Source organism: Argentina silus (assembly GCF_951799395.1).
Source record: "Argentina silus genome assembly, chromosome: 1".
NCBI classification, from domain to species: Eukaryota; Metazoa; Chordata; class Actinopteri; order Argentiniformes; family Argentinidae; genus Argentina; species Argentina silus.
Window position 1 is genome coordinate 6,679,961 of NC_139655.1, and position 22,494 is coordinate 6,702,454.

Genomic DNA, 22,494 nt, shown 5'->3' on the forward strand with positions numbered 1-22,494 from the left:
AAGTAAAGTCATAATGAAAGCTCTCATAATAATGGTTGAATCTTCACAATTATTATTCATATAAAGAAAATCTTTGTTTCTTAAGGTTATAAGCTATCACGGCATTATCAATTAAGATGAGCTTTGATCTAGCTTAGTTTCACAGTTTAGGGAGGATTGCATTATTAAATGAGGGACTTTTATTTTGACAATTTCAGCCATTTTGGATATTGATATTATTGGCGCTGCCAAAGAGCTGGCTTCACCGAACTCAGACTGGCAACTAACTGTTGAAAAAACGTGTCTTGCTGCCATCTGCTGTATGAAATATTAAGGACATGTTTTCAGCGCATTCAGGAATAAACATTCAGGAATAAAATGAAATGTCCATATTTTCAAATTGGACATTTTATTGAGTAAATGCTACAAACAAACATTCAGCTAGCTGATATAATCAATATACATTATCATACAGTGGGGTGGGAATCCTGAAAACAGTTGACTGCTACACTACATCCCTAACAAATTTAGTCTCAGTTAAAATCAGGCACTTATATAGCTTCTATACAAAAATATGCTAAACAGTACAAGGATCTATATAAAAACCATAGTCCTGATACAGCCATTATTACTCTGATTTAAAACTGTGAGACTTAAACTTGGGTCAATTCCATCTCACTCTCAGACAATTCAGGAGGTAAATAAAACTCCTAAGAACAAAGGCCACGTCCTATGAAAACTGACTCCATCTCCATTAAGACTAAAAATAAGTTCTCTACATCCCTCATAGCAGCATCTGTGTAAAACCTACACAAAAAAAAACAATGAAGTGGGATCACATGCGATGGATTTTGTCATGATCCATGAACTGTTTAAGATTCTGCAGGTTGTCCCACCACTTGAAGAGGAAGGTCTCCGCAATGAGACTGAACCAGGGGGTGATCTCTAGCTCCTTGTTCTTGCCTTTCTTCAGCATCTCCTTCAGTTCCTCTTTGGTCACATAGCAGTGGCTCTTGATCTCATTGGGGTCCGGGTTCACCTCTACATCTTTCTGCATGAAGAGGATGTAGTCAATTTCATGCTCTCCCCACACACCATCTGACTGGGCTTTATAGTGGATCCTGGTCAGGTAGGTCATCTCTTCTGGGGTTACCTGAAGGGAGTTCCGTTAAAGATGATTAGCAAATAGTGGAGGAAAGAGGGACTACAGTCATATCAACAACTTAAGGGAATTGGCCATTAAAAATGTATCAAAACATAACATTATTATGTCAGATTCTGTCTTGTTTTCTCAGAAGAGTTTTTATTTAATATATCATGATAATAAATGCCATTTAGCTGACACTTTTATCTAAAGCATCTTACATTGCAGTGAGTGCATACATTTTTCTGTAAATATGGTCCCACAACCTAAGCGTTGTTAGCAGCATGCTCTACCAACTGAGCGACAGAGGATGACTATTTCAGTGAACTAATATGTATTGTCACGGTTCATTTCAGTTTGAGATGTCATGTACACACACACAAGGCTGTACCTGATCCATGGGGATTCCCAGTTCAGCTTCAAGTCGTCTCTGAGCGGCTCTCCTCACTCCCACTGCATCTTGCTCCTCCAACTCACTGGCTATGTGTAAGGGGTGACTGCAACAGGTGTTGGTAAAACACCCTACACATGCACACGCACACGCACACGCACGCACACACACACACACACACACGCACGCACGCACGTCAAGGCATGAATGTCCAGCTCACAATATAGGCTTGTACATGTTTTCCAGGGTACTCACCTGGAAAAGTGATCTTTGCATCAGACCTCTGTTGTAAGAGCAGTTTTTCCTCACTGTTGAAGATGAAGACACTAAACGCACGATGCAGCAAGCCTGGAAAATAGGTTACTGTATTAGCAGTCAATTATACTCAATATGGCATTTTAGAGTAGAGAAGGAGAATTGTGCAGGCCTACAGCTAAAGCGAATGTGTTGTAATGTATGCATTGATCATCAATTTTCCAGTGTTGAGAAATGCGGTAGGCAGGAAGAATAGGCTTGAGGCTGTGGAAAGATTCTATCACAACTGTACCCTTGTCAATATTTGAATTCAGGTGGCAATTTTTCTTGCTGTCAGCGCCTGTCTTGTGGTCGTTCTCATCGATAAGGATGCACATCTCTGCGAGGAGCTGAACCTGCTTCTCGTCCAGATTATCCGTGTTAATCTCAGGCATCCTGTCCGAAGCTCTCAACTCTCTCGCCTCGCTGTAAAACAGATCAACACAGGTCTAGCAGTACACTGAATAATTGTCTATCTGTGTACGCAAAGTGCTAGACAGCTACACGCAAGACGATTTCAAATGAGGCAGCTGGCTCAACATGCATAACTGTCAATAGAACAGACATGTAGTCATCGCGAGAGGATATATTTGACTAAAAACGGCTAAAATGACAAATATAACAACCTAGTGCTTACCTTGACAAATTTCTCAAAGAAATAGACGTGGGATAAAACAGCGGATTTCTTACAGTGCCTCCTCTTGACACAGGTATTTTTGGCTTCAACAAAGCAGGTCCCTCGCTGGACACCGTCCTAAGCACCACCCACAAGCCGCGCAACATCGCCAGACGAAAAAAGAAGACCAATCAAACAAGTTGAGACTGCGAACACGCCATCGAACCACCCCAGACTTTCAGGAGGCACTGAACCTTGGACAACGGTGTATCCAAGAAGAATATGCTCTACAGACTCACCGATAAGAAAGTGCAATTCCTTTAAAATTATCAATCCTGTTTCAGGTACATGAAAGTGGTATATTCTGCTTCCACTCTTGTAAAGCTCTGTACACTCCTCCTAAATAATCACGCCTATACTGACGTTAAAGTGAATTATTGGTTCTGACAGAAACAAACTGAAATCTTATTGGTTTACGATGTAAACACAACACATGTAATTTGACAGCTCCATCAAGTACAACAGTAGTACGGAAATGTGTCGCATTACAGTATACGTTAACATTATCGTTTTTCAGCTTTAGTGAAATGCATCATTTGATACGATAAAGATTAATCTAAATATAGAATCAGATTTTAGAATAGCAAGAGATGACGTGTTCCCTCGTGGGTCAAAGGCATGGGCTGCCTTCCATTCCAGAAAGTTGTTCCCTCCAATCTGCCCTCGTTCACTCCCTTTCACAGATATGATAGTACTCGGTAGCTGGAAAAGTGTAAGCAACATAGTTCTCACTCTGCAGCTTACACCCATCCAGTCTTATCAGACCTGTGAAGGGGAGTGAACGAGGATTGGAGGGAACTACTTTTTGGAATGGAACACAGCCCTGGTCAAAGCCGCTCTAGTAGTTTGCTACACTGCTAAGTCCCATCCAGATACTTCACTAGTAGCTGTGCATGCAGCAGACAAGACGTGGCTAGCTAGCTACTAGCAGGTAGCAGCCCCTCTTTCTGGAAAATGGTCCCCTGACAACCCTTTTTGCGACCTGCAAAAGACACTTGCATATTTAGCTACCATATTGTTTAAGTCATTCGCTATTGCACTGTTGTGTTGAAACAGCTTTGTTTGAGCATGATGATGATTAGTTGTTAGCTTGTACCGGGTGCTAGTCAGCTTCCGTGTCGCTTTTCCGTTAGCACTGCTCAGTAGCTGTATGGTAACGTTAGCTGATGTTATGCTGTAAAATTATATTTCTGGCATGTCAAGTCATATCCTATGTTTAATCTATGTCTATGCTTCATAAGTGCAACCCACAATTCACCTCATCATCACACAGTCCCAGCAAAAATATCCCAAAAATAGTTCATATCTACTATTACATTCTCCTACATTGCTGTCCATGTTCCATAACTGTTTTCCATTCATTGACATCTTGTTTCTTCTATTTGTCCAGCCTTTGGTGTCCTCCGGGGCTTTCTTCTCCTTCCCATCACCTGTGGAAAATACTGCTTGGCCTTAGGATGCATCCCCTTAAATGTGCTCGCCATTTGCTACTCTTCACTGCTGGTATTATACTATGCATCCTCATTGGCACATGTTTATCATGTTCAATTAGACATTGGTAACCACATGTTGTAGATTGCATATCCTTGGTCCAGTGTGACGTGGAGTCACATCTGAGCTAAGGATATGACATCTGCACTTGCATTAATACATGCTCCTGTTAAACCAACAAATGAATATAGGGCATAGGCTAGTCATATAGAGATCACTCATCCCATGATTATCATGTGATAAGCTTCAATGTGCTCTAGCTAATCAACTTGTAGGTGCCATGTAAATATGTCAGTCTCTGTGTCGGAGAGATTGTAACCAGCCACTCTTCCAAACATTGAGTGTCTTACATTTAACTACAACTAGGCCAAACACTGTAGTTGCTTTAGATCTGTAATCTGCATATTTCAGTTGAAGGCATTAGACATGACAGGGTTTAAAATAAACAGCTTGGCAGGGGTCAGACAGGGGTGTTGCAGTTTTTGATCAGCGCTCAGAGAACAGTAAAGCCTCTCTTACCAGGCAGCAGCAATGTGACGAGGGTTAACCCTGGATTTTGTTTGCTCAGCCTCAGGTAGGAAGTGAGCAGAAGGACGTCACAGAGGAGGGATGCCTGTAGAGAGTGTAAGTAGCGCAGCCGCTCGCCACACCAAGCAGAAGTGCAAGTCCCACAGCCTGTCCATTCGCCGCACCAACAGCCCTGAGCAGGAGCGCACAGGCATGCAGAGAGACATGCTGGAGGGACAGGTGAGCTAGCTACACACACTCACTCACTCACTCCCTCACACACAGATATGAAAGAGCCATCTTGGTCTTGTATCGCAGTTAAGCATTTTTATTGTTTTTCCGTATTTGTGTGTGTGGGAAGTTAGGTTAGTTTCTGCAAGACAATCAAGGAGAGTAAAGTACAGCCGGTTTTGCGGCATTGCTCATGCATGTTTTCTATATCTGATGTTGCAACATCATGTATCATGCATGTTATGTTACCTGAATAAGCTGTGTCCTACTTCCTCTGAGAAAGTGCGGACAGATCTGGGTGTATGGTCTAATGTCTTGAATATGTTGGTATAAGTTTCAATGTTGTCATCCGGAAATTGAAATTGAATTCACTTTGGCAAGCAGTCAGCCAGTTAATCAGTGAACTAGAGAATTGCTATTGTTCATTTTAATGTTTTCAGAGTTTGTTAAATGATTGATTCATGATGAAACATTGGAAATTGATATTTCACTATACATCAACAAAGTAGCATAGCTCTGGCAAAAAATTATGGATTATTTGTTAAGTCTAGTTAGTGGTTAACCACCTCATCAATATGCCCGTTTGGAATTCAAGTACTCTGACATGGTTGATTTACAGTACAGTGAACAATGAGACAGTACAGTGAGACTAAGAGTTGTTTGATAAGTGGCCATACTGTACCTGAGGCAAAACTACAGTACATAAGGTTACTTCATGGTGTGATAATAAAACCTGTTTGCTCAAAACATTCCTATCTTGTACCACGGGGAGTTGCCAGCACAATGGCACAGTGAAACAGAAATGTCTCCCAACTTAATTTATCTCTGAACATTTAAAAACATATATGGGATTGTGTATTGTGTGGGATGATTTTAGACTACACTTATATTTCCATCTGTTTCAAGTAACCAGCATCTGTTATTTTTTCAGTAGCATACAGTAGGTTGTTTTTATTTGACAACATTGATCTGTAAAGTATTTTTAAGTCTGAGTACACTTTCCCTCCCACAAGCTGTTGTCTCATCAAGTTTTAATACTGGCTGCATGTCCAGGTCTGATTATTCTTTTCATCAGGTCTCTTTATCCACCTCCACTACCTGTTGGCTCATTGTGGACACACACACACACACACACACACACACACACACACACACACACACACACACACACACACACACACACACACACACACACACACACACACACACACACACACACACACACACACACACACACACACACTTCCCTCTCTCCCTCACTTTAAACTGCCCATACATATTAGGTCTCATAGCCTTTCACTCTATCAATGCTATCATTATGTTCAGTAACCAAGGAGATCTTTACTTTTTAGGGCACATGATTGAGCAGCTCAAGAATAAGGGGCAGACTGTTGTTTGCTAATTGCCTTTACAATTGTGTTTACGTGTGGCGCTGACAGAATGGAGAGCGGTCGACCTCGTTCTAACGCACTCATGCTCTCCAACACATGCCATTTTAAAGACCTGAGTGAGATATTTGGTTTCATTATGTTCCAGTTAGTGATGATGGTACAGCAGCAGCACTTGGAGCTAGCTGTCAAAACCAGGCTAAAATCCATTGTTTTCATGGTTCTCTTTGCATAGTTTTAATCTGCCTTGCAAACTGTTTACTGGGAACTTCCAGACATTGAGAATGGAGGTAAGTCAGTAGAAGTGTAGTTTTGGTTGTATTGTTTTATCTGTAATACCCTAGCACAGACAGTACCGTGTGATTGTTTGGTTCACATTAGATGGTTTCCTTAAAGAGTTTTGTAAAACAAAGTTATTTAGTGTTTATAGAGGCCTGAGACAGTATCTGAACTCAAACAATTCAGAAATGGTGTTATTATGTATGTTTTGATACCTATGCAGTTCAAAAGCTTCACACAATTCAATGTCACAGCCTCCTGTGGCAACTTGGCACCATTTTAGAATAATATATGCCATTTAGCTGACACTTTTATCCAAAGTGACTTACATTGCAGTGAGTGCAAACATCAATATATATGGTCCCAGTAGAAATCAAACCCACAACCTAAGCGTTGTTAGTGCCATGCTCTACCAACTGAGCCACATAGTTCTACTATGTATGTATTGACAGTCTTTTCCCAATGGCAGTGTTAGGAAGTGACAATGCTTCTGTCTTCCTCTGAAATAGTAAATATTACGCTTCAGTTAGAGAAAACAATGGTGTGTTGTGCCTATATTGAATTATGCCTGTCAGAATATTAAGTGGTTTATAACATTGTTCCCCTTTTCCCATAATTGTGCACAGAGACAGAATCCTGGCCTATGCTGTAGTTGACAGTTGTTTCTCTCTTGTGTTTTTCCTGTTGGCAGGATTCCAAACTGCCCCTCTCCTTACGGAGCAATCTACTTGACCTGTTTGGCCAGATTGAGCGCGAGTTTGAAAATCTCTACATTGAAAATTTAGAATGTAAGTGATAACATGCATTTAAATGAATGAAGAATTATAGTTTTTGATTTTGTTCCCAGAGAGTAGGACACGGAGCAGGGCAATAACCAAGTGCAATATTGGCAATGCCTCAATTTTTCTGATGATTTATAAGTATTGTAAGAAGCAAATCCTGCCTGCTTGTGGACATACTGGGTACTAATATCTGCCATTCACCTGCCTATACTATATTTATATTGGGGGCATATTGATCTTGAGGTGATTGATTGACTCTCTTGTGGTCTTGTGGTCAGTGATGTTTGTTAAATAACCCTGTTGGTGTGCTAATTCTGCAGTGCGTCGGGAAATTGATACACTTAACGAGCGTCTGGCAGCAGATGGACAGACCATCGAGGGAGGAGATCTGACCAAAGGAGCTCTAAAAACGAAAGGTGCAGTATGCTTTAAGTTTCTTGATATACTGTCGTTTTGCACATTATTATATTACCTCACTTGTAGCACTTTATTAAAATGTAGTTAGTTTGAAAGTAGACTATTGCAGAACCTCCCCATTCACAGTTTGCTCACATTAGAATAAACAAGGCTCAGCTTTGTTAGGTACATGGACCAAACCTTGTCAACAATATTTCTAGCGGTGGTAATAGTAGTAAAACCAATGTCGTCATGTGTGGGAAATGAATGGCTCTTTAATTGATACTTTTTTTTGTTAATACCTTTCTCTGAGAATGAGGCCCGACCTGTTCTTTCATTTCTCTAACCATGTATTCATTCATCTTTGTGCACACAGCCAGTCACAGCACAAGTCAACTGTCACAAAAGCTGAAGACCACATACAAAGCCTCCACAAGCAAGGTACTTTAGCCATGTTACAAGCCACTCAATGAGGAAATAAGATTAGCTTTCAATGTAAACAATTGAACTATTGACATTTACAGCTTTTGTAATGATTAACGGGTATGAAACACCTCTTTGTTGCGGAGCTGTTGTAAGGTTTCCTGTTCAAAACCCTGAACAGATCATTACATCTACATAGAATATTTTTTCGACTTGTCATGTACTGTAACAATATATTATAGGCAGGGATGCACCGATACCACTTTCTCATTGTCGATTTGAACTCTGAGTACCAGCCGATACCGAGTACCGATCCGATAAATGGCTCTTTTTTTTTAATGTGAAATGCTACTGCCACCCTTCAAAACACTCGCCTTCCAAATTTTGCAACAAGCTGTTTTACTGGTGTCTGTCTGAAGCGTGAGGTAATTCCAGACCGTAGACATGGTTGTTATCCTTGTCACTGCACTCGCGTGTCAACCTCAGCTGGGCAGCAGTCAGTGGATGACGCACTTGTTTGGCAAGTTTTTTTATAACAGTTTCGTCATAGCATCAGATCGGTAAGTAGCATTCCCTATCTCCGATTCCCGATCCAGCATTTTTGGCCAATATCGGCCTGATACCGATGTTCAGTATCAGATCGGTGCATCTCTAATTATAGGTTCTGGACATGAACATAATTACTGTAAATGGTATTGTCTGAGATTTTGACCCTCTTATCAGGATCAAAGTACAATATGGTAATTTAAGTCAATGTGTCAACAAGCATAATAGATGTTGGTAGGAACTGTTATAATTATCAACTACTGACATCCCTCACAAGTAGTGAGTGATTTAAGTTCCCTTATGTACATTGTCAGAGATCATGTTTTTTTTTAACTTTGTAGTACCCTTGAGAGTTTACTGACCTATCAAGGGTAACTATCAAGTATGGTCTTGTATTGGACAGAAACTTTTAGGTAATTGCCTTAGTAAATAGAGGTGTGGATTTAAAATCATCTCTCCTTTCACTCCCACTGATGTAGCGCTCAAACTCTTTACCGGGCAAAATAGGGGGACCTCGCAACTTCAATGTGGGGACATGGGAGTTGTGGGGTGGAGATTCATGGGTAATTCTGTTGATACTCTGTTTGCCACAATATGCATGAACAGCCCTGGTGAAATTGATTATCATTTTTGGCGACTGACTGACTAAGTGTATTTCACTTAAACCCCTTGTTGTGAGTAGAGAAGGCACTAATACTCATTTGCACTAACATTATCCCTACATCAACCTAGGTTTGGCTTTTGACTTGGACTAAAATGCAGTCTTTGGGGAGACACATTGTCAGTTAAAAAGCATAGTCAAGGTCTCTATTCACTCTGGTGTTGAGATATTGTCCCCAATATTTTTTGCATATCTTTGTGACCAAAGGCTGTTCTGCATGGTTGTTGTAGATGAACTAGTTAAGTCAGATTTTTGCTGTTTCGAGACCTATTAATATTTCCTCTGCTGGAGTGATTTGGTCCTTACTGAGACAGTGGCTGTCATGTACCGTAAGCATCCTTTTAGTCTCTCAATTTATGGCTACATATTCTAGTCAAATTGAGTGGTCATGTTTGAAGTAGTTTTATGTTCTGTTCCTACTGAGGAAACATTGCTAGTGGTCTCTGAAAAGCAAGAACATGACTTCCAACAGGGCTTGTAGTGATTAGGGAACTGTAGGTTAATACAAGCAAACTTAGAATAGGCCTACTGTATGCTTTGCAGTATCTAACACATTTAATAGCTTTGATGGCTTCAGTTTAGTATAGGCTACCATGTGCAGCCTACACTGAATATCCTTAACAGTCAAGGGAAGAACTATATCAACTCCCATCGTATCCTGTGTTGATACTTACTATTGTCATTTTAGTACTATATATATATATATATATATATATATATATATATGTTTATTTAGTACAGCTGGCCAGCGTTGTTTTTTATGGCCTGTCATGCTTCACATTTAGTAAAGCAGTACTAGATTAGATTAGATTTTTAGATTAGATTAAACTTTATTGTCATTGTGCAGAGTACAGTATATATGTATTAACAGTAACATACTAGTCAGCAGTCTTACTATTTTGTGTTCTTTACCAACCTCGTGAAGTGAAGATTGTGCTGATTCATAATTCTCATATAGCCTAGCCTTTTTCCTTGTTTTGACAATGTTCGAGTACACAATATCATCAGAAAGGTGATAGCTACATTGATATGGTTATTAGAGGTAATGCTGATAAGACCAATAGGCAGCTACACTGCTTAGGCCTACACTCTGCTTCCTGCACAGAATTAAGCCCGAGTGTTAAGTGAGTGTGTGTGTGTGAGGATGTTGTGGTCTCCTCTCTGCAGATCGTGTCCAGTTTCAAAGCCACAACATCCAGAGCCGTGTGCCAGCTGCTGAAGGAGTATGTGGGCCACAGGGACGGGATCTGGGACCTCAGTGTCACACGGACACAACCTGTGGTACTGGGCACAGCGTCCGCAGGTCAGACACACAGCTGTGTTCTTGTTCCCCACCCTTCTCTCCAACGTGTACACTCACCCACTCCCATTTATGAATTTGAAAGCATTAGGCCTGTGTAGGCATGGGTGTAGCAGAGTGTGTGAATGAGTGCACACTACAGGGAGAGGGAAAGAGAGTCACACTTGAGCCTAGACCTCTAAAAACACCTTAGCAACAGGTAGTGTATAACTTCGATAATGAAATTCCATCTGGTGATTTCAGAGGATTGTGGATTGAGAAAATCTGCTGGGGAGAAACTTTGAATGGCTAAATTGTCATTGGTTTGGTTTGTTCCTCCTAGACCACTCTGCCCTGCTGTGGAGTATAGAGACTGGGAAATGTCTGCTTAGATATGCTGGCCATGCTGGATCAGGTAAGACTGCTGCTCATGTGTACATGAGATTTGTTCATGCAGATTGAATGTGTCCTGAACAGAGGGCCTGAAAAATTCATTGAAGAGGTTTGACTGATGTGGTTCTGCTGCCTTGGCACACTGAGATGTTAAACAAATGTGAAATGCTGTTGATTTGAAAAGACAGAAGACTGTTTCACATGGACAAAGTAATGTCTGACTGATGTTGCTGCTCTGGTGTTGAGTTAACCCAAGTTTTGACATGTGTGTTTTACGATGTTGTGTTGTTTTCCACAGTCAACTCCATCAAGTTTCACCCCACAGAACAGATGGCTCTCACAGGTATGGCAATGCTGCTATATGCTGTTTGGTTGTTTCCATGGCTGCTGTAGATGTTACTTGCAGGTTTTGGTGAAAAATGTGTATAGATTGCTCTGCACTACCTGTGTGTTTGTATTCATGTTGTCGCCTCATTTCTCTTCATGTCCAAAATTTCCAAGGCCTATATGCTGGATTTGAATACCACATTTTTTTAAGCCTTTATCTAGTATGATTTGCATGATTTCATGATCATTCTCTAAAGTATTAAAATGGAGGAGATGTAGGAATCCCATCCGAGAGCTCTCATAGGAGTACAAATACACTATTGGGCCATCTACCGGCCAAGTGTCAGAGTCTCAGTTGACTGTCAGGAGAAATCTAGTCATTTAATACATTGCTAGCTCTTGTACCAAAAACCCTCTGCCATCATGTGCCTCTACATTTCTGTAATCTTTCAAAGCAGCAGTCCATGATGAAGTGAACCCCCCTGCATTACCTGGTTCAGTTTCACCAATACCAAATGTATAACTTTAATGTATGTGTATTTGTTTAAATGTGACCTCAGGCGCAGATGTATTCAAACATGACTTCCCCCTCAATGAGCCTCTGTGTTTGTTCTGTTTTGACATGCTCATCATCACATTCATAATGTCTCTGTGTTTGTTCTGTTTTGACATGCTCATCATCACATTCATAATGTCTCTCCCTGTGTTTGCTTTGGTGGAGCCGTGACGCTGGCACGTCATTAGAGCTGTGAGTGTGTGTGTGTGTGCGTGTGTGCGCGTGCGTGCGTATGTGTTTGCTAAAGTCTCTCATTCCATCTGTGTGTATTTGTGTGTGTGTGTGTCTCCTCAGCGTCTGGGGACCAGACGGCTCACATCTGGCGCTACATGGTGCAACTGCCCGTTCCCCAGCCGCCGGCAGACATCAGTGTGAGTGTCAGTGGGGCCCAGCCCTCCCACCCCTCCCCCCTCTCCCCTCACTGTCAGCTCTTCATACCGTAGGCTCTCTATCACTCATTCATACGTCTCACCTATTCAAAGCCCTCCCTCATTCACCATCCTTTAACACATCCCTCTCTCACACCGCGGCTTACTCGTACACATTTTCACACTCCCTTTTGTCCACAGTTCTCAGTTGAATGTAAAAGGAAGTCGAAGTTACCTCCTGTCAAGTCGTGTTACCTCCTGTCAATTGTTCTGTATTTCTACTTTGCGTGTAAAGAATATTTGAGGTTTTGGTCAGTGTTGTGAATAAGCACTCAGAGTACCCAACATACAGTCCAGTTGATATCCTCCATAACTGTCAAGATCATGTTTCTGTTTCTCTTTTTGACAGCATGTTTCTCTCTGTCCCTGTAGGCGCTGTGTGACGATGATCTGGACTTCTCTGACAAGGAGGAGGGGGACTGTGACGGCGACGGGCCCTTCGACGTGCCCACTGTCCGTCTGGCCACTACTACCCTGAAGAGCCACCAGGGGGTGGTGATCGCTGCTGACTGGCTGGTGGGGGGCAGGCAGGTGGTCACCGCCTCCTGGGACAGAGCTGCCAACCTGTACGAAGTGGAGACCTCCGAGCTGGTCCACACGCTCACTGGTACGGAGACAGAGCCAGGCTAGGAGCTAGCTGGTTACTCACACTTGTTGCCTTCCCTGCCTTTTAAACTATATTTTCAATACAATGCTCAATGGGTATTATTAGCTCAAGGGACTTCCCACTGCTATTTGCTTTAAGGCAATTGATGATGAAGGACGAAATGTGGAAAGATCACCATCTCCCTAAGATGGCCATTTGAATGGAATTATACAGACAATCAGTACTTTTTTACTTTTACAGTACAATTACAATTACAGTAAACAATTATTGTGTGTGTGCGCGTGTGTGCGTGTGCGTGTGTGTGTGTGTGTGTGTGTGTGTGTGTGTGTGTGTGTGTGTGTGTGTGTGTATGTAGGTCATGACCAGGAGCTGACACACTGCTGTACACACCCGACCCAACGGCTAGTGGTCACCTCTTCCAGAGACACCACCTTCCGCCTTTGGGACTTCAGAGACCCCTCCATCCACTCTGTCAACGTGTTCCAGGGACACACAGAGTGAGTCAGACACACGCACACACACACGCACGCAAGTTGAGGCTTTATGTCTAAAACGTTACTTCTATTTCCCCAATGAGTTATTGATAAAGGGCTGTCCGGTTTGAACTCATTGCCACCAGTAAGTGGCAATACAACAATCTTATGTCTCACAGAAAGCAGTCAATATCCTATCAGTCTTCAGCATTTTCCAAGCAATATTCTCTGTTTTTGTCATATGCTTTTTTCACAGTGTCACATTAATTTCCCAGACCTTGTTGCTCTAAGCAAAATCCTCAATTTGACTCTCATTTATTATTGTGCACTTCTCCCCACTTTGACGAGCGACTCTTCCCTCTGCTCTCTCATTTATCAGTCCGTTTCTCCGTTAATCCCCCTCTCCCTGTAATTTGGCCCCTCACTTGCTGTTAAGGCTCAATTTGAGTTGCTCATTTGAAAACGTGGACTGTCAGCTTTCTCTCCCCTGTCAAAATTTCAATGCCACTCTGTTAATGCAAAGTGTACAGGCTCTGGAAGCCTTTGATTGCCGGGGATTACATGGTGCTCATTATGTGAGACCCCAACATGTATAATTCCTACAGATCCCACTTTAATTCTCTCCAATAGACAATCACCGTAATGAGATTAGTGGCAGCGGCGCCGTTTCCGGCTGCTGCGTCCCGCCAGTGCTAAGGCAATTACTTCCTCTACGTTTGCCGCATCTCAAGCAAGTTGACTGATACCTCAAGTCGCTGGAGTTCTTGGATCCCACTAAGACAAAGGCAAAGAAGCTATATGTCATTAGGTTTCTGAGCTAAGACAACCCTTAAGCTGTTCTAAGTTGAACAGCTTTTTCCATCAAAAAGTGTCAATGAATAACTTTGGTGCTGAAGTAGTAATATGAATGCCGTGAATCAACAGGATGAAAAGTTGTACAAGCTACAAGTCACCTATAACCCCTTTGGAGCATTGATTATAGTTGATCATCTATTCCTATACAATGTGGCTACCTATGCTACCTATGCTACCTATGCTACCACGGATCCTATAACATTCTTGGTTTTCTTATTCAGAAATTAAGATCCACGATAAGCATTGTTATTGTATTGTAATGTTTTGTCTCTGGATGTGGGACAATGACTTCAAGTGCATGTAAAATCATACAGAAGTGTATACTGTATCTACGATTGTACACAACAGCTTTGTTTGCATATTAGGCAAAGAGGCCCTGAAGCGACAGATGCAATTTAATCATAGCTGCACCAGAACACCTAAGTCAATATTCACCAAGGCAGGTATCAGCTGGTATCAAGGGCATAGCAGACAGATTACAGGAGAGTTAATTAGATGCACCTAATTGCTTGGGAGTCTGTGGATTCAGGGATGCAATTGGTATCAGTTCAATGCTGCCAATACACATACAAAAATAAATTATCTTTTTAGGAGGCAAATGTTGCTGCTGTTGACATTACTTGGCATTTTCTTCAATCAATCGAGTCTGTGTAAAAATAGACCAGGCAAAAAAAAGATCAATAGATGTTATACAAGTGCATAGTAACAAGTAATTCAACTTTCATTTTAAACTTGCTTTTAAACACCGCCTTGCCTTTTGGTGACCAACACCAGGCCTTGAGGCTTTTGTTCCATCACAGCACTAACAGTAGGCATCTATAATTGCAGTAGGCATCTATAATTTTCCCTTTTAAAATCAGTTTCTACAGTATGTTTACATCCCATAAAACTTAATTAACCCAGTAAGACAAGTGTTTTTCAAAAACGGATGATCTACAGCTGTTGTACTTTTCCAGACTACTCCAGCTGTGCTCATACAGATGCGCATAGATGCATTGCCACTCTCATACATATGACATATGACATGACAATGTCATATTGCTGAGACTACCTTTAAAGTCCATCTACATTGGGCACCAGCTTGTGTGTGTGTGTGTGTGTGAGTTATTGTTAGTCTGTCTGTATGATTGGCAGTGTGCACTGTACTTGTGTGTGGTTGTGACTGTGTGTGTGTGTGTGTGTGTGTGTGTGTGTGTGAGAGAGAGAGAGAGAGAGAGAGAGAGAGAGAGAGAGAGAGAGACAGCTGTTAGTCCTAATGAGCGACAGTCACAGCAGAGTGTTTGTGCGTTGATTGAGGCCCTCACAGGGAGCCCAGTGTTGTGGGAGAAGCCGTGGGTGGGAGGGTTGGTGGGGGCACTATCAGCTGGAGGGGAACGCTCGGCTGCCCCGCGCCCACAAGATGAATGAGCCCGCACACAGCCTGGCAGGGGCTGGAGGCCTCCCCGGCCCAGTCAGCTACACACACACACACACACACACACACACACACACACACACACACACACACACACTACACAAATATAACGGAAATACACACACTTACATACCTCATCTCAGTATTGTCACGTCCTTACCTCCCTAGCCTGGAATTCCCTCCAACCTCCTTGTCCTGCTGCCCCCTCCCACACACACACACACACACACACACACACACACACACACACACACACACACCCATCCATGAGTTATGAGCTGCTGAGTGACACCACAGAGGGGCTGTACCTCTGGGAGCTCCCATCTCACACACAGACAGCAGGGGGTTAGAAATGCTGCAATCTGTTAAAGATGGCAGAAATATGTGACTAACACAACACTGATTAGTCTGTCTGTGGGAAGTAGCTGTTGGTCATATTATCACTGCTACAGAGTACTGGGTCCCCCATTTTGGGAGACAGTTAACACACTAATACAGCATGTTAGAACATGCTGACACTGTTAGCTATGGTGAAATGGCAGTGGATGCTGTTATTTTTATGATAACATACATCTTGGCCATTGGTAGTAGAACACTACCATGATGCCATCCTTTTGATACTAGGCCTAGGACTGTTAGAAAGGATTTAATAGACAGGGAAAGAGAGCTCAAGGGAAGGGGCGGCTCATTCGCAGTGTCTTCAGAGGCAATTATAGCTAATACACACTGACAGTGTGTGGTGGCAGTCAAAAGTGCAGCATATTTAGCTGCTAAGTCCCCTCCTCATAATTGTGGAATAATAATGTACGTGAGTTAACAAGTAGGGAAGTGCAAATGAGAAGTGGCAGCAGACTTGCTTTACAAACGGGCTGCCATGTCGTGTTTGTGTCTGTCGCCTGTGTTCGGAGGCGTTTGATCACAGGCGTGTGTGTGTGTGTGTGTGTGTGTGTGTGTGTGTGTGTGCGCGCGTGTGCGCACACGCCTGTCTGCCTGCCTCTTTCAGACACTGTTCTTCAGAGAAATATGCCAACACAAATCTGATTCTGCAGACATTGCGATTGTCTGTAGGCAGTATCACTGTCAATCCAATCTTCTAAAAGGCAGATCACAGAAACAGTGAAGAAATAACACAGGAACTCACTTACTTTTTATAATTATCACATCATTTAAGGCAGACTCGCGATATGACGTCACGATTATATGGGAAGTGAAGACTTCGCCCAAGGAGGACGTTTCACACATAGCGGCTTTGTAGACACACTCGAGCACGGCAAACATCCACATGTACATGGTCATTTATGATATCAGTAGGACAAATGCTGTCGAGCTTGAGAAGAAATAAGAGTGCAAAAACCATCACCTTAGTTTCCAGGGTTAACCACACTGGTGTAGTGGGTGGACAGCTCTTGTTAGCCTCTAACACCATGCGGCCCAGTCACTGATACCTCTTTATTACCCAGGGGCCTCCCTCCCGCCCTTCCTCCCTCCCTCATAATGAGTCTCGACCTTGCTTGTCAGTACGCTCTGGAGACACAGAACATTGCAAAATGCTCCTCTAAGTTCTAATAGGACTTTAATCAACCTTTTAATCTATTATCACCCCCCCCTTCCTGTATTCCCCAGTGGGCAGCCCACAATGTCAAAAAGCGCATTGGCGACGTGGCTTTAGATTTTAAACCTGCGCACGAGCGAGCCCGGGGCCGGCCGGCAGCCATGTTAAGTATAGTTTCCTGCGGCCCCTCATCTCTAATACGGCAGAGTTAGTAAAGCTCCTAATTAAACCTTAATATAATGTCAATTTAAATTAAGGGGACTAGTGTTAGAGTGTGTGGCTAGGCTCGGGATTCTGCTAATCTTAATCAGCAGCCAGAACTGAACACCAAGTCCAATCCTCGTTCAGTGGACTGCCGATAGAAAAGAGAGCAGTAAGTAGGGGGGTGACAGCAACTGACATTGTAAATTAGAAATATTAAAGTCTATTAAATGAATGGGCCTGACCTCAGCGATGTAGGAGAGCAGAGCGCTACACCACGGCTGAGGAGAGATGCTGAGGAGAGCACTTTGGCCTTAGCTCTTCTGACCCTCAGGAATGGTGACTTTCAGCATCCACCTCAGGATGCTAACACCAGCCCCCAGGATGCTAACACCAGCCCCCAGGATGCTAACACCAGCCCCCAGGATGCTAACACCGGCCCCCAGGATGCTAACACCGGCCCCCAGGATGCTAACACCGGCCCCCAGGATGCTAACACCGGCCCCCAGGATGCTAACACCAGTCCCCAGGATGCTAACACTACCTAGGATGCTAACACTAGCCTCTGGGAAGCTAACACTAGCCCCCTGGGATGCTAACAGGGCCCTGCAGGCTACTGATGCCAGAAAGTGCCATACCCTGTCCATCACTCTGCTCCACTGGCTGTGGCTCACAGATCTCCCATCCCTGGCGCTGGAGGCAGGCATACCCAGGGACGGCTCACTGAAAGGCGGCTGCACAGCCAGGCAAGGCTGAGGGAGAGAGGATCTCCGCTCCTCGGGCTGTTTAACACCCGCTGTTAGATTATGAATAATCTCAACCCCCCGCTCACTGTTCATATAATTCTCATTTATGAATGAGTGTTAGACGGCAGGGAGATGACTCCTCATGAGCTAAATGATTTGACTTGCTCACGCTTCTCAGAAAAATAATCACATAGCTAATAGTCCCATTCAAACGTAGACTTCATGATTTAATGTATTTTTTTATTGATGTGGTATTCTCAAGAGAAAATGCTACCCTTGAGTATTAATAAATGTTGTATGAATTTGCTTATTAAAAATATACAAGTTTCATGTATGTCTCTCTCTGTCTCCAGCACGGTGACATCAGCCGTCTTCACAGTTGGGGACAACGTGGTGTCGGGGAGTGATGATCGCACCGTCAAGGTGTGGGACCTGAAGAACATGAGGTCGCCCATAGCGACCATCCGCACAGACTCAGCTGTAAATAGGTAGGAGGAAGGAGTGGATGGAGTGAGAGACTCAGACAGCTAAATTGGCACCAACCACCCAGCTACATTGGCTTCCACTGGCTCACTGACTAGATTTTCCATTTGTCATTGTGAGGAAGTCGACCAGTGTGTCAATTTTTGTCTGTGGATTTGTAGTCTTTATGTTCATTAATGTGTAAAATACAAGGTTAATGTTTTTAGACAAAATTGATTTAGGAATGGGAGATTTTACGATTTAACATAACATTTCAGTGTTTTAATGGTTTAATGTCTGGGGGAATTGTGAGGACTGTAATGGACAACTCTGTGCTTGTACCATAAGGACCATATGGTCCTCTGTGGCTCAGTTGGTAGAGCATGGCGCTAACAACACTTAGGTTGTGGGTTTGATTCCTGCTGGGACCATATACAGTTAGGTCCATATATATATTTGGAATACATATACATTTTGTATACAGTTGGAAGCTGTTGCTGTGAACACAACATGCGGTCAAAGGAGCTCTCAATACAAGTGAAACAGGCCATCCGTAGGCTGTAAAAACAAAGAAATCCATCAGAGACATAGCGGCAACATTAGGAGTGGCCAAATCAACAGTTTGGTACATTCTGAGAAAAAAAGAACACACCGATGAGCTCGGCAACACAAAAAGGCCTGGACGTCCACAGAAGACAACAATGGTGGATGATCGCAGGATCCTTCACATGGTAAAGGGCACTATGGCACTGGGTCACTTGTGTTTATTGATGATGTGACAGAAGACAGAAGCAGCCAGATGGATTCTGAAGTGTTTAGGGATATACTGTCTGCTCAGATTCAGCCAAATTCAGCAAAGTTGATTGGACGGTACTTCACAGTACAGATGGACAATGACCCAAAACATACTGCGAAAGCAACCCAAGAGTTTTGCAAAGAAGTGAAATATTCTGCAATGGCCGAGTCAATCACCTGATTTCAACCCAATCGAGCATGCATTTCACTTGCTGAAGACAAAACTAAAGGCAGAAAGACCCACGAACAAACAACAACTGAAGATGGCTGCAGTAAAGGCCTGGCAAAGCATCACAAAGGATGAAACCCAGCATTTGTGATGTCCATGGGTTCCAGACTTCAGGCAATCATTGCCTGCAAAGGATTCTCGACAAAGTATTAAAAATGAACATTTTATTTATTATTATGTTAATTTATCCAATTACATTTGAGCCCCTGAAAAACGGGGACTGTATATAAAAATGGTTGCAATTCCTAAACATTTCATACAATATTTTTGTTCAACCCCTCGAATTAAAGCTGAAAGTCTGCCCTTCAATTGCACCTCGATTGTTTCATTTCACATCCATTGTGGTGGCATACACCAAAATTATGAAAATTGTGTCACTGTCCAAATATTTCTGGACCTAACTGTATACTGAAATGTATGCACTCACTGCAATGTAAGTCACTTTGGATAAAAGCATCAGCTAAATGGCATATATTGTATTATTATATTACCATAAAAGATACTCCTAGGCAAGCTCCAGGTCTCTCCCATGCCTAACTCTACACTGTGTCAACTTGCAGGATAAGTGTCTCAGCCAACCAGAGAATCATTGCTCTTCCACACGACAATCGTCAAGTCAGGCTGTTTGACATGACGGGGGCGAGACTGGCGAGACTCCCACGGAGCAATAGACAGGTACACAGCACACTGACACATTGGGTGTGGGGGGCAGAGAGAAGGAAGGGGGGGGGGGGGGGGGGAGTGGGAATAGAGGGTTATGGAAGATAGAGAGAGTGTGAATACAGTAGACAGATAGATTGAGAATCTCTCCACCTGTCACAAAAGCACTCACTTGTGCAGAGTGCTGACATCCCCTCTGTGTCTATGGCCATTAACACTGTTGATGTGGAAATCAACTACTGTGCACAAGAGGTCAGAAGATTGTCCTTGGGTAGCTAGAGCCATGAGATGGTAAGGATATCTGTGTGCTGATGTTGAGTTGTGTGTGTCATGTAAAGATTGTGTAATGTACATTAATTGTGGTCTGTTTGCATGCTTTACGATGCCATATGTCTTCAAGTTGTGTGTGTGTGTGTGTGTGTGTGTGTGTGTGTTTGCGTGTGCGTGTGCGTGTGTGTGTGTGCACGTTTTTCAGGGGCATCGGCGCATGGTGTGCTGCTCAGCATGGAACGAGGAGAACCAGTCATGTAACCTATTCACCTGCGGCTTCGACCGGCAGGCCATCGGCTGGAACATCAACATCCCCGCTCTGCTGCAGGAAAAGTGATGCTGTGACGCACACGCACACGCACGTACGTTAATATACACTAGGTTGCAGTCTAGGGGTTGACACACTGTATTTGATGTACATTATCACCATTGCATACATTTTGCATGGATTGTATAGATTCCATCTGCATGGATTATGAGTATGTTGGTTTGTTTAAAAGAGAGAAAGGAAGGTGTAAGTTGTAGCCTGTTGGTTTTACATTGAGTCCATGTCAGTCACATTTTACCTTTTTAAATCACAGCGTCCATTGTACAGGTTTTTTTTATGATTGGTATTTTGTGACATTCTGCTGTCAGGACAACTCTGCCTTGCTCTGTCTTCACCGTTGCACATCCTCTATGTGAGTGGTGATTTGGCAATAAGGGAAATGTAATCATGTTTTTTTGGGGGGGACAAGAAAATCCCCTCATGTCCTGAAATGGGAATTGTCCAATTGTCCCTGTAGGTCAAAATACACTGATGTGGTCCCCAGCCTTGTTTACTGTCCATAGAGGTCAATGAATGTTACAGATCAGTTTAAAGTGTTCAGACCCATATACACACTGTTACTGTATTGTATATCTGCTGTTGAATATTTCATTGTAACATACTCCAATGGTGAAGCCACAAAATATCTTGATTACACAGGAAATAACTGTCCACATAAAGTGTGAGATATAATGAGTGTTTACACTGTGCAGTATAACCCGACCTTAGTAAATGTGTTCAATTTTATGAAGTGCTCTTTGTCTAAACATATAGCTCACAGTCTCGTAAGCCGTCATAGTGTGGTGTTTGCATCGTTATTAATTATACGTCATCAACTCAGCTCATGGATATATGACATGAAATGTCACGAAATGTCTTGATTACTATGTTTGAGGTCACTGTGTCGATCATTGTCTGCTGCACTTAGCCATTTTTCTGCTTGCTGCCTTACCTATGACATTTTACAATACGTTTCCATTTTGTAATGTATAAGGGATATACAAAGGCTTATTTAGTTAAGAAACAACTACTGGACAATGGAATTCAAACTATAAATACTTCTTAACATGGAGTTGTTCCTAACAGTTGTGTACAGTATTTCAATTAGAGGTAGTTTTTGGAAATGTCAATAACATAATATCGCAAGAATTCATGAAGCTAAATGTGTGTTAAAAAAAATATTTGTAAATCCCTTATCAGTATAATGTTACCTTAATGTAAAGTGTTGCCTTTTCGTGTTTACCAGTAATTCAAATAAAATCAGCATTCATTATGAATGTTACGTTTATTAACGTATTAGATAATGCCTATTAGACAAATGCCTTACAATTTAATTAAACCATTTTTTTGGCGTTAGAATATCAAATCACTCGCACATGCAAATAAAATGACTTGCTTTTGTGTATATCTCAGATTTCAGCATCGTACTACTTCCATATTCAGGGAGGTCTGTCACTTTCACTGTATCAGAATCCTCTTTAATCTCCGGCAAGAAAGGCCAGTCGGAGACTCCTCATGGATGAATTGTAACTTGAAGGAATATCAGATATTTATGAGAAAGTACTGTAGAATATGATTTTTGATATTTTTAACTGTGATAAAAAAGTCCCCGATCAGCATGGCTTTATTGTAGGGAAAATTCACCTCAAACCTCATTATTTTATCTGTATTGCATAGTGTATTTTTTGTTAAAAGTAATTCCGCACATATGCTTAAAAATTCAATAAAATGGGTGATTCCTTTTCCATTCAT

At 42.4% G+C, this 22,494-nt stretch overlaps 2 protein-coding genes across 4 annotated transcripts; one reads left to right on the forward strand and one right to left on the reverse strand.

The window, feature by feature from the left end:
- Window positions 1-344: 344 nt before the first annotated feature.
- Window positions 345-2,740, reverse strand: idi1 (isopentenyl-diphosphate delta isomerase 1). Of its 2 annotated transcripts, XM_083677601.1 has the most exons (6): window positions 2,724-2,740; window positions 2,446-2,562; window positions 2,062-2,234; window positions 1,770-1,862; window positions 1,515-1,645; window positions 347-1,132 (listed from the first exon to the last, which is right to left on the reverse strand). In XM_083677601.1, the coding sequence occupies exons 3-6, from the start codon at window positions 2,201-2,203 to the stop codon at window positions 815-817; spliced, it is 684 nt and encodes a 227-aa protein (XP_083533727.1). In that variant the 5' UTR covers window positions 2,204-2,234; window positions 2,446-2,562; window positions 2,724-2,740; the 3' UTR covers window positions 347-814. The 2 variants fall into 2 exon arrangements, with proteins under 2 accessions (XP_083533726.1, XP_083533727.1); XM_083677600.1 differs by lacking the exon at window positions 2,724-2,740 and having other exon boundaries at window positions 345-1,132; window positions 2,446-2,599.
- Window positions 2,679-22,494, forward strand: wdr37 (WD repeat domain 37). 2 transcript variants are annotated; one of them, XM_083677582.1, is made up of 15 exons: window positions 2,679-2,768; window positions 3,875-3,987; window positions 4,544-4,722; window positions 7,072-7,168; window positions 7,483-7,578; window positions 7,935-7,999; window positions 10,356-10,491; window positions 10,811-10,882; window positions 11,159-11,203; window positions 12,038-12,114; window positions 12,544-12,778; window positions 13,134-13,275; window positions 18,373-18,507; window positions 20,066-20,180; window positions 20,641-22,494. In XM_083677582.1, exons 3-15 carry the CDS (start codon window positions 4,585-4,587, stop codon window positions 20,770-20,772), a joined length of 1,485 nt encoding a protein of 494 aa, XP_083533708.1. In that variant the 5' UTR covers window positions 2,679-2,768; window positions 3,875-3,987; window positions 4,544-4,584; the 3' UTR covers window positions 20,773-22,494. The 2 variants fall into 2 exon arrangements, with proteins under 2 accessions (XP_083533708.1, XP_083533707.1); XM_083677581.1 differs by lacking the exon at window positions 2,679-2,768 and adding an exon at window positions 3,380-3,415.

What these genes read in the sequence shown, in the direction of transcription:
- idi1 (XM_083677600.1), bottom strand. Translation starts at nt 2,591, where the DNA reads ATGTTGCGCGGCTTGTGGGTGGTGCTTAGGACGGTGTCCAGCGAGGGA. An exon ending in TCTTTGAGAAATTTGTCAAG is followed by an intron (nt 2,235 to 2,445) that starts GTAAGCACTAGG and finishes TCTGTTTTACAG; the next exon opens with CGAGGCGAGAGAGTTGAGAG. An exon ending in TGGGAATCCCCATGGATCAG is followed by an intron (nt 1,133 to 1,514) that starts GTACAGCCTTGT and finishes AACTCCCTTCAG; the next exon opens with GTAACCCCAGAAGAGATGAC.
- wdr37 (XM_083677582.1), top strand. Translation starts at nt 4,585, where the DNA reads ATGCCTGTAGAGAGTGTAAGTAGCGCAGCCGCTCGCCACACCAAGCAG. An exon ending in AGGAGCTCTAAAAACGAAAG is followed by an intron (nt 7,579 to 7,934) that starts GTGCAGTATGCT and finishes TTGTGCACACAG; the next exon opens with CCAGTCACAGCACAAGTCAA. An exon ending in GTGTTCCAGGGACACACAGA is followed by an intron (nt 13,276 to 18,372) that starts GTGAGTCAGACA and finishes CTCTGTCTCCAG; the next exon opens with CACGGTGACATCAGCCGTCT.